Below are 12314 nucleotides of genomic sequence, written 5' to 3'. Positions count from 1 at the left end.
ATCTTTATTGTTATAAGTATAGAAAACAAATTTGCTTATCATCGGTTCCCAATATTTTCGATGTGCAATTTTCTCCTGGGCACGGGGGAAAGACGGTTTTTTTGTATAGACCAATTAGTAATTTTGATTAATTCACCTGCCTTCATTGTTCGGTGTGGTCCCAACATAGAATAGGCCATCTTTTCTTTCTCTTAGTTGTCGTAAGAGGCAAGTAAGAGAATTTAATGGTCGAGGAATGGACATCAGCGTCTCACTTCACCTTCAGTATATCACCAAAGTCTACCAACCCGCCTGCTAAACATGCAGGTACTAGCAAAGCCTATTAATGGCTGATATGGTATGGTATTGTATTGCCTTCAGGTGGGTCTTCATTTTATTTGACATTTCAAATCTTGTAAAAAATCAATTCACCCCATATCAGCCTTATAGAACGGTACTTACTTTTTGTTTTTTTGTTAACTCACATCCATAATGCATTCTCCCATCATTACGGTAGATATGCAATTGATAAATAATTTGTTGTCCGCTCGTGAAATTCTTTGCGTAACTAATCACTATGAAATTTGATATACATACATGTTCTATATGGGATGGAGGACATAATAGAGCTAGCAAAATAGGCTCCTCTTCCAATAGCACTGACTCTGCTCAAGCCAGTTTCCAGATTTGGACGTATTTACTTGTAAACGTGTCGAGTTTCGCAGAATGGTAATAAATTATTTAGAAAATGTTTAATAATTAAATGTTATTATGTTCGTATATATTGTGATTGCTGAGAGAGTGAATTGGGGAATTGTCAAGCTTCCTTAGTTGGTAAACATAAGTAAATAAATATATAATATAAGGCTTTTTATCCTACTTAGTTAACATATCCCAGTCACGAGGGCAGACAAGATGAACGGATATTGCTGGTAAAATCTAGTATCAAAAGTATGAAAGTCATTTTGTTTATTTGTTTGTTGCCTCTTGGTGTTATAACAGTTCTTTCTGTCGTCATTAAATTTGGTATAAAAACGTACGTACTATTTGAGATAAAAATGGGCATAAGTTGCATTTTAGCCCAGTCAATTAAGATCTCCCGGTCACGTGTACTTAATTCCGGGTAAAGCCTTGACTTGTATTTTAGTGATCATTTTACGTTTTGAATTTATCTATACTTTGTAAAGTATAGATAAATTCAATAAATCAATAATTTTTTCATTAAAAAACAATTTTCCAATAAGTAATTATACTTTAAAATCCAAACAAATTCCGGTCTGCAGTCCCAACAGAATATAACTCTAACAAACAGTGTTACCAACATTCGGAGACGCAATAATTACCGCGCCCCGTTGGGGTTTACTTGCCAACATTTACATTTCAAACGCATATGCGATCCCATCAAATCGTAGTTAGAACCAGTACAAATACGAAGTGGAAATTAGAAATGGGTACTATACTTACCTATATAGTGAAAACAGTGTAGGTTCACTGCCTCTAGATGGATATGTGTGGATATTTATACATTATCCTTATACAATACATAGTGTATTAAATTGTGTTCCAAATAAAACATCGATTTCAATTATGACAACCTATTATTTTGGTTAAAAAACTAAATTACTCAACCGATCTTGATAATTTTTTATTTTTATTTATTTATTCATTAGTACAAAAATGTGTACATGGCGGATTTAATGCTAAAAGCATTCTCTCCCAATCAACCATAGGGAAGTGTCAGAATACTCGAATGCGGTAAATAAATATATATGAATTACAAATATACTTACACATATATGACATATACTATATTATACACGAAATTGAGAATAATATAAAGCACTTATTGCTCGGATAAAGTAAAAAAGTGAGCGTGAACGTTTTTTTTTTGAAAGACGGTTTAGTCGGTAGTCTCTTAATGGCATCAGGAAGCGCGTTCCAGAGTCGTGAAGAATGTAGGAGAAAAGAGTTTGAAGCGTAACCAGTACGGTGAGAAGGGAAAGATAATTGGAGAGTATTAGATAATATTTCTATGAAACCAATCTATAACTATATCCTATTAGAAAAAAAAAGAGTATTTTACAATTCGGTGTACAGAGTTACTTACGAAGTTATAAGCTAACAAAAAAATATAAACGAGTGGAGAAAATCTTTATTTAAAATCCGTTGAAAAGAAAGTTCCAGCCGTGTCCGTCTTTAGTATGTATTCATCTCAGAAATGAAAGTATTAGATTTTGATACGGTTTTTACCGATCTGTAGGCAAATTCAAGTGGAAGGTTTCTGCTTATAATTTAAACGTGTATCATTAGAAATAGTTGCATCCGGAAACATCTTTTAACTAACAGATAAACGTCATTCCTTATTATCGTCATCTCTGTCAGTCAATCAGTCACTATATAAGAATAAAATGTTTACTTATTTTTTTTTTATTTAAAAAAAAATATTACTATTCCTTACTACCGACTAACGACGTACTTGATACTAGTTTAAGAGAAAAACCTATGTTATGAACCCCTATACCTAACAGCTTTGCCACCGTAGTTGTCGCGTACAGTAAGAAGCGAATGATAGCAACACCGGATGTACCCCAGCATTGGTCCGTCTACGTTACGAAAAGGGAACAAAAACTTGCTGTATGTGTCAACGGATAACTTTCAAAAATTTTCAAGTGGATCAACGCAACGGCCCTTATCTAAATTTATATTTTTATACGCAATACGCAAATAAAATCGAATAATTCAAGCTTGTTTATATGAAATTGACCTTCTAACGATCTGTTGAAGACATCAGCACGTATCATTAGTAATAGTAGGACAATATTCTCTTCCTGTGGAGAGTATATGGCGACTGGTACTTAATAGGACGTTTATAATTTGTTATGTATGATTGGTAACGAAACTCCAAAGAGGGTTGACGTCAGGCAGGTGGCCGGTCGTAAAACTAAAAAAACTAAAAAATCATATTACGCCGACCCCAAATGATTGGGATAAGGGTAGGAAGATGATGATGATGATTGGTAACGAAACTAGGTATATTGTGAAGATGCTGATTTTGAATTCAAACAATTAACTCAACTAAATGAAATGAAATATTCATTTCATAACGAACGAAACAGACTACGGAACCACATCTGCGCGTTCTCAACACGATCTTCATAGGTCCTTTATTTCAATATTAAACAGAATTCAATATAACAAGTAATAGAGAGAATAGGATTTCAGGCATCTTGGCTTTATTAACATTACAATTGGGAGCCCATTTATTTGTTTTCTATTTGGCACAATGCCTGGAAAATGTTCCGCCTATTCTTTAATAAAATTCTATTTCTTTCATCTTTGTTGGATTTGACCTATAAAAATAAATTTACTTAGTCTTAAGTTATAGAATCTGTATATATATATATATATATATATATATATATATATATATATATATATATATATATATATATATATATATATATATATAATCTAATCTGTATATATATGTAATATATAAATCAATTGTTGCTCATTAATCTCGTTAAAACTCAAAAATTATACCATTTTATATGATTTTTGTGTTCTAATACAGCGGTGTTTTTAAAGAAAATTTTTGGAGAATCTCTATAGTACAGCTGAAAATCGAAAAATTAAATATAGGTAATTTTGTGTCGGATTCGCTCAATGTAAACGTTAATTCGAGAACATTTAATTAATTTCTTTGTAAGAGATACAAAGTTCACGTTGTCGTCTAGTGTTTATATAAATACGAATTTATTTAGTCTATAAATTGACATCACCTAAGGCTATGTGCAGTTGCCAACCCGCCTGTCAAGCGTGGCAACCACTGGCAAAACTTACATTTTAATAGAATCTTATGTTTAGCAGTAGGTAGTTAACATAACAACTGATGTAATGATCATATAAAAGTCAGTTAAAATACAACTTTTTCTTATACAACTTAGAATGGCAAACAAGCTGACGGTCCACCTAATGGAAAGTGGTAACCGTCGCCTATAGACATGAGCAGTACCATGGACATAACAGAGTATACTGTTTCGCTCATAATACCCCCCATGGGTGCCATTCCTGAGGACTCAGGTGTTATTCCTCTGTACCCAGTAAATTCACTCCATATCCCACCCTTCAAACCGAAACACAGCCATGCAAACACAACTGCTTCACGGTTGAAACACGAATGGGACAGAGGTACACAAGCAATCGACTTTTGTACAAAGTCTCCCTCTGGTAAATTATATCAGTATATCTGGTAAACTATATCAGTATACATGTAGTTCTATGGTTTAGTTATACTAATTTATTTATTATTTATACTAAAGTACTTGAAAATATTTTAATTTAGCGGATTCACTTAAGTTTATTATGGTTTTACAATTTTTAGTGACCAAATTTTCGCCCTAATATTTTCTACAGGATGGGTAGATTCTTATTTTTATATACCGCTGGCGATTCCGATTACAACCTGTATATTACAGGAGTGCTTCATTAATTAATGACACCATTGAAAATTAATCTATGAAACAAGAGCCATATAGTTGAAAATCCCAAAGGCATCATCTGTAACCTCTTTAATCGTGTCGCAAAAAATATACAAGGCCGTAAGACAGTGAAGGCTCGCGCGCTAGACGAAATAAAAGGGAAATGAGGAACAACATATAAATATTCAAGAGGAACATTTACTTCGTAATGAAAAACCTGGGGTTTAATTCAAATTCATGTGAGGCAAAGGCGCCGTGATGCGTGTTGACACAGCAAAGCCAGCTTAATGATACACCGGTAATGAACCCCTCACAAGATTACACCAAGCCTGTTTAATTCACACCTGACTTAAGACCTGTGACTCTAGTTCTGTGAAATATATAATATACCTCTCCCTGGTGTAAACATTGATATTAAATTTTAATGTAATAACTACTGGTTAAAGTTACGTATAATTTGGTCGAGAAAGGTTCGCGCTTTTGACAGCCGCTTGAGATTAAGGCTCCCGAATGGTCCCGAAACTAGTTGAGCTTTCTCGACCAAATTACTTATAAGTTAAACCGACAATTATTACGTTAAAATATAATGTGTATTTCAGAATCTTTTAACGATAAAAATGATATTATAAGAAAAACGTAGATACGTTATGTACGCATCGAAAATGAAACCTGGAGATGATCCTAAAGTATCACCACCGTGACTTTTGCATACACTTCCGCGCAAATGATCATCATCATCATACCAGGCTTTAACTGTTCACTGCTGAACATAAGCCTCACTCCAGGAGGGTTTGCCAGTACTTACGCTTGGCAGGTGGATTAGCAACCGCAGTTAGGCTTTAGAGATGTTTTAAGAGGGACGCTGCTGCCCATCCCTCAACTGTTGAGTTCACTTAGTCGCCATTTACGACACCCACGGGAGAGGAAGGGGTGGCCTATTCTCTACCGGGACCACACGGGGATATTCTTTATTGCACTTGTAAGAAAAGGATACAGCGATTAGTTTAACAACATGTTAGCAAGGGTGGACTTATCTCTGAAAGAGATCTCTTCCAAATAAGAGAGAAAATGATTAGCGGATAATCTAATACAGGAAAGTTGTGTGTATAAGATAAAAAAGGACATAGCGTGAATACAAAGTAAATAGAATACTAATAAATTAAACATACACAAGTCCTCATTATTTCCCTTTTGTTTGTTCAGTACATTTCTTTCTGTTGTTTTCTGGATCATGTATGGGTTAAATATTTCTATAATTCACTAAAAAATTGAAAGCGTCCATTACTTAAATTAAATTTCTAGAATAGTCCCTTTTTAATGTAAGTTTAGAGGGAAGTCTTTACTTGTATAATATTGTTTACAATGAAACTAATCAATATTAAAAATTATATCACGCCTACTTTAGGATTAGAGCCATAAAACTACGGACTATTAGAATTGGAAGCGTCAAGAGAAACAGACCTTGGCTATGTAGTTTGATAATCCAGGCTTAATAATAATAACGTGAAGATGAATTTAAAGCAAGTACGACAGTTTGTACAATTTTTTTCGTTACATAGTTTTTATCAGCAAAAGTTGGCAACCCTAGCATGTTTCCGCTGGCTCGCTCCGTTTCCGCACAGCAGTGTTTCCGCTGCGTACTCGTGCTGATATTAGTTGACTGTAATTTTGTATCGAATAGCTTACTTTTGCTGTTGACTGGTTCATTAACAACTGCTTGCGTGATACAATACAATATTCTTTTGTTGCAAATTTTGATTAATTTTTTGCACCTATGACCTTTTATAAACTAAAAACTCTTCTGTCTTTTCCAATCACACGATTGTATTACAAATGTTACATCATTTACGATATCAATTGATCTTTTCATTATATTTTTTATTTAATTAAATATCAAATATTTACATAAAATACGTTCAATGTTTACTGAGTTAGTATTAAAGGAAACTCTTTCATATAAAATGTTCTTATTTGTTTAAATTAAAAGTATTTACATTTATGACAGTCTTGTGTTGATTTATTAAAAGCCCATACTGATTTATTAAAATCTAAAATTAAAAAAGAAAATAATTAAATAAATTTTATTGCAATTATTTTTATCAGTATCACGCTTTAAATTTAGTTAATTGTAGTATTACTCATAGAAGTTATTTATTTTATTACATTACAGAAATTTTTAATAGAATTTCTATGAGACCATTCTGAGACCGAATTGAAAACCTCCTGTCTTGAAGTTGATTAAAAATACCAGCTATAGTGACTGGAATTTATGTGTATTAGAAAACGCATCGTCTTTGTTCGTCTCACTATAAGCATGTCAGCCAAAATGAATTATAGATCTGCACAACAGCTGTTTATGATGCGTACCTGTGCCAGTTCCCATGAATGCGACGAGGGAACCCACCCCACACTTGAGATAATTGAATGAGGTTCCAGCTGCCTTGTGGTGCACTTGTTTAGGTAGTTTAAAACTATTTATACAATGAAAAATGGCACGCTATGTTTGTGCGGACATGTGGTTAGAATGTCGATTAAAAGAATGACGCAACAGTTGTGTACTGCCGAATTGAAAGAATATGGATACCGGAGGAGGCCTAGTCTATTAAGATTGGATAATACTGTATTATCTGTGATTATAGTCTATCTGATAATAGCTACTAATAATACTATTTAAATAATGCACAATTTCAGAAACTGACGAGATATGTAATGGGTGGAATTCATATTACATATTAGTTTTTGAGTAAAACATGCATTTTGGGCAGACACGGTGGTATTTCAGTTTCATCACATTTATAGATATATTACCTGTTTCTCGCGGTTTCGCCTTCGTGAATCAATATATAAAGTGCTCTACAGGTATGTATGTATGTCTTTCAAATCCTTTCAGCTGCTTAAATGCGAAAGAGTAACAAACATACATCGTTAAAAACTTTCATATTTGTAAGAGTAACAGTAGATCGAAGCTAGGTTCAAGAATAATAATATGAATATATAATTGAATAATAACAAAATATGATGCAGATACATCGACGAATTATCCTAGTGATCACTTGTTTACTGTATAGACCCCAATATTGCGTATCCCAAATTCTCGAGCGAGGTGATCAAAGAAAACAATCTAAAACCGCAAACAAAACAAATGTTCGCCGTCGACGCATTCAATTAACGCACGTGTTCAAGTGGGAGAGACCGGGAGAAACCAATTATCAGTAGCCCCCTGCTCGCTGACGATCTTCACAACTTCTGCTATTACTAGGGTCACCAAGTGTTCACATTTTTGAGAGACTTCCCCTTTTGTAGCGCCTATACCTACATGTCATCACAAAGAATAAGCTAATATTAAATCCAACAATAATATTTCTTGAAAAGAACAGTTTTCTCTAAGTATTAAACGTTATTTTATAAAGATACAGGTGAAACATAAAATTAATATTGAATCGTTTGTACAAACCGCACAGTCATATAATCTATTTAATTTATTTACTGTGTCGATCCGCCACTAGCTTCACACGGGTAGACAGATACCTAATATAAAATACTAATTTGTTAATAGATAAATTTTTGATACCTTGTTTTAATTTTCGCAAGGATCTCTAATTTTTGGAAAATAATATATAGCCTATGTTATTTGTTAATAATGTAGTTTACTATAGATGACAATTTTTTTTTAAATCAGTTGTGTAGTTTTTACTTCATCCAATTTTTTATATTACAGCAATGCGTAAGTAGTGAATATTGAACTGCAAGAGTTGCATAATAGGCCGTAGTGACCACATACAAATTTCAAAATTTAAGTAATTTAAATGGGATAGTGATTAATTTTTGAAAACTTTGAATCGTTTAACATTTTAAATTTCATAGACTTGTTAAGAAATCTTTTCTCGTTTGTAAATTATTTAATTACGTCATCTATGTCGGAAGTAAGTTTACAGACATATTGTCGAGATTATAATTTCAGTTGATGGAATTATTACATATATTCGCATATGTACCTTTGTAATATTTGGATATTCTATTATTATTATATATAAAACAACTAAAACACAGGTAAAATCTGCAATAGAGTGGTTATAAACATTTGTCGTCTGTTCCGTTATAGTGAACATAACACTTGATATGCTCATTTTTCGCCGAGCATATTACAATCCATCGTTGCCGGAGGCGAGCCTACCGCCCTCACGCGGATTATTATTTTCCAATGTCCTGATATTGCATCTAGTATTTGGTTAACCTCAGTTCTACCGCTGACATTTTATTATGAATTGTCTGCAAGGTGCAATACTCGTAGTGGGTACATTTAATTAAAAATATTATAAGTTTTGATTTGTTTTGTATATCTATTTCGTTCTTACTTTCATATTTCATGACAAATACAATAAAATTATATTTATGTAGAATTAGAAGCCTATATTATATTGCTCATAAAAATTACTAATAAAACCTTTTTAGCTATTACAGTATTTTTGTATTTTTTATATTCTGTTTTTAATTTAAAAGAATTTTTAATGTAAAAGCATTTTGCATTCATAACGAAATAATAAAGAAAAATGTACAATTTAAACTCAATTTAAATAATTAAATGTGTCTTTATAAGAAAACAAATTAAAAGTAAGCTTTTTATGAACGCTTGAGAGCATATTTCTTTTTAAAAGGCCGTCAGCACACCTGCAGTTCCATTGGTGTTGTGGGTGATCTTGGGTGACGGTAGTTACTTACTATTAGATGAGCCGCATGCTCGTTATTTTCATTTAAGAGCCCTCTTGTCGGGTCAACTAATTCATGCATTTACTTCCAGCCAGCTCTATTCCAAGCCACATCTTCGACCTCCCTATACGACATGACACCTAGTGTTTCCTTTATCTGACCCACGAAGTTATTTCTCGGTCTTTCCCTTTCTCTTTTGACGTCATGTGATATAAGATGGTTCAACATTTTGTTTGTATGAGGAAACTAGGCAATAAATATCTTGGCTGCAACTCAGAACATCCAGATCCCAGTTAATTTCGAGCCAATTCAGAAATTTCATCTCTTAAATTGGCCCGACCGGAAATCGAACCCGGGAATTTTTATAACTAATCCAGCGCCACGTAAATTGTCGCGACATAAATAGTTAATAAAAATTTATTCAGTCTGAATAACAAACATTAAAAGGCCAGTAACACACCTGCCATTTCTCTGATGTTGAGAGTGCCTGTGGGCGGCAGTAATCATTTACCATTAGGTGAGCTAGCTCTCTACGTTATAAAAAAAAAAGTATGTATTAAAAAAGCAATAACTTAATCTACTTTTCTTGTTCCAGGTATGCGTACTTCCATCAAAAGGAGATGGCGGCTTCTATAAGAGATCCTGCTAATCAAAGTACTATTTTATATATATTTTTAATCAAAAACTTTCTTAAAATGTTATCATTGCTTTTGAAGAGTATGTTATCTGGAGATATAATAAAAAATGAGTATCTTTATATATGGACGTGGACGATATATATATATATATATATATATATATATATATATATATATATATACGAGGTCTGTCCGGAAAGTTCGTATAAAAGTGTTCTGGAATGCGAGAAAGAGGAGTGGGGAGGCCAGGTAAGCGCAGGACCCCTTCCTTATGTCCCTAACAATGCTTCAGTTCTGGTCTGACCGCCGTGCGGTGCGAACTGGCTTGTCACGCCATCTGTGAAGTTACCTCTTAACGAAACCCCGTCGGCATGGAGCCCGCTTCCGTTGAAGAGCAGCGCGTCGTAATCAAGTTTCTCTCGAAACTCGGCAAGAATGGCCGTGAAAGCAAAGAGTGGAAGACATCCGGGGAACCACGAACAAAAAAATCAAGAAAATCCCGCTCAAATGTCAAGACAATGTTGATTGTTTTTTTCGATGTTCGGGGGATTGTCCATCAAGAATTCGTCCCTCCAGGCCAGACAGTTGATGGAAAATTCTACGTCGATGTGCTCAGACGCCTCAAAGCTCGTGTGGCACGAGTTCGTCCAGAATTGGCGCGAGAGGGGCGTTGGATTCTTCACCACGACAATGCCCCTGCCCACACCTCTCTTGTTGTCCGTGAGTTTTTGAGTAAAAATTCCATTACGGTGACCGAACACCCCCCCGATTCGCCGGATTTGGCCCCGTGTGACTTCTTCTTGTTCCCAAAAACCAAATTGGTACTTCGGGGGCGGCATTTGGGGGACATAAATGAGATAAAAAAAGCTACGACGGGGCAGCTGAGAAACCTACAACCAGAGGACTTTCAAGGAGCCTTCTCACAGTGGAAACGGCGTTGGCACAAGTGCATTATGTCACAGGGGGAGTACTTTGAAGGGGATAAAATTGATTTACCTGAATAATTGTAAAATAAAATTTTTAAAAAACTTTTATACGTACTTTCCGGACAAACCTCGTATATATATATATATATATATATATATACATACATATATATATATATATATATATATATATATATATATATATATACATACATATATATATATATATATATATATATATATATATATATATATATATATATACATATATATATATATATATATATATATATATATATATATATATATATATATACATATATATATATATATATATATATATATATATATATATATATATATATATATACATATATATATCGTCCACGTCCACGTGATATATTTAATTTGTCAATCTTTCTCCATAAGAAAGCAGCAAATTATAATTAAATTAATATAGGAATAATAAAGGAGTAAACCTAATTGATAGCAAAAAGATTTATCAAAATCGGATTTATAAAAAAAAATATAATTTGCGAAGATATCATATAACATAAACACAAAAATATAGACAAATTGAGTACCGCCTGCTTTTTGAAGTTTCTTAAAAATGGCGTGCAACATGCAATCGTATTTGGAAATCGACAGTGATGTATATTCGTATGTGTTTAGTTTACAGCTTTTGCAAAATAGAAAAAGAATCATGAATGATTTATAACGGCGTAGTTTTCATAAACACGTATTTTTGTTTATTTCTTTTTGTCAGGCAATTAAGCCTATGCCATGCACATAGTAATATTATGTAAATCTGAATGCAATTTTTTAATAAAATTATTCATATAAGAAAACGACGTGAATCGAGACTAAATTAATATGGAACTAGCAAAAGAGTAAATTCTACCATGTTTGCAATCAGAATCATCGAAATCGGTATACAGTGGGCTAAAGATATAACTTATTATACACATATTCTCACCCGTAAAACTTAGATAATCTAGTCTCAAAAACGGGTCAAAATTCCTCCTCAGTCAAACGCCACTTTAGCTGACTCAATTTTGGCATATATATTTTTTAAACTAAAATAATTTTCGCCATTTTTGCAGTGTTGTAAGTTATTGTATTAAAAATTTCCCAAATAAAGTTTATAGTTTACATGTTGCTTATAAATTAATATAAATGGCGGTCATTTTTAATGATTTTGAAGATGTAAAGATATGTTAAGTCTTTCATCATCGTTATCATATCATCTATTATCTGTCCACTGCTGAACATAGGCCTCCCCTATAGACTGCAATAAGGAATGGTCCTGAGCCACCTGCATCCACTGACTTTCTGCATTTGAGATCGTCACTCCGTTTAGTGGAGAGTTGTCCTACACTGCGTTTGTCCGTACGTGATGACATAGTGACGTCGCCACACAAGATTTTTTCCCCCATTGGTTGTCGGTTCTTCGACTGTAACTAAAGTAATAAATAAAAATAAGGATTATTATTAAACATTATGTATTGTTTATTTTAAATATAATATGTCTACATTTTTGTAGCGATTATTTTTTTTTATCCTTAGAATATAATTTCTCCCAT

At 33.2% G+C, this 12314-nt stretch overlaps 1 protein-coding gene across 1 annotated transcript in view; it reads left to right on the top strand.

Annotated features, from left to right (window-relative positions):
• LOC113513068 (uncharacterized) overlaps positions 1 to 9927 on the top strand; it is a 230629-nt gene extending 220702 nt beyond the window's left edge. Inside the window, exon 5 of the mRNA XM_052894337.1 lies at positions 9763 to 9927. Coding sequence (XP_052750297.1) covers positions 9763 to 9816 — 54 coding nt within the window. The 3' untranslated portion in view covers positions 9817 to 9927. The remainder of the gene's footprint in view (positions 1 to 9762) is intronic.
• The last annotated feature ends 2387 nt before the right edge of the window (positions 9928 to 12314 follow it).

Source organism: Galleria mellonella, unplaced genomic scaffold, assembly GCF_026898425.1.
Source record: "Galleria mellonella isolate WM207_F2 unplaced genomic scaffold, CSIRO_AGI_GalMel_v1 utg21, whole genome shotgun sequence".
NCBI classification, from domain to species: Eukaryota; Metazoa; Arthropoda; class Insecta; order Lepidoptera; family Pyralidae; genus Galleria; species Galleria mellonella.
This window is presented reverse-complemented; position numbering and strand designations above follow the sequence as displayed.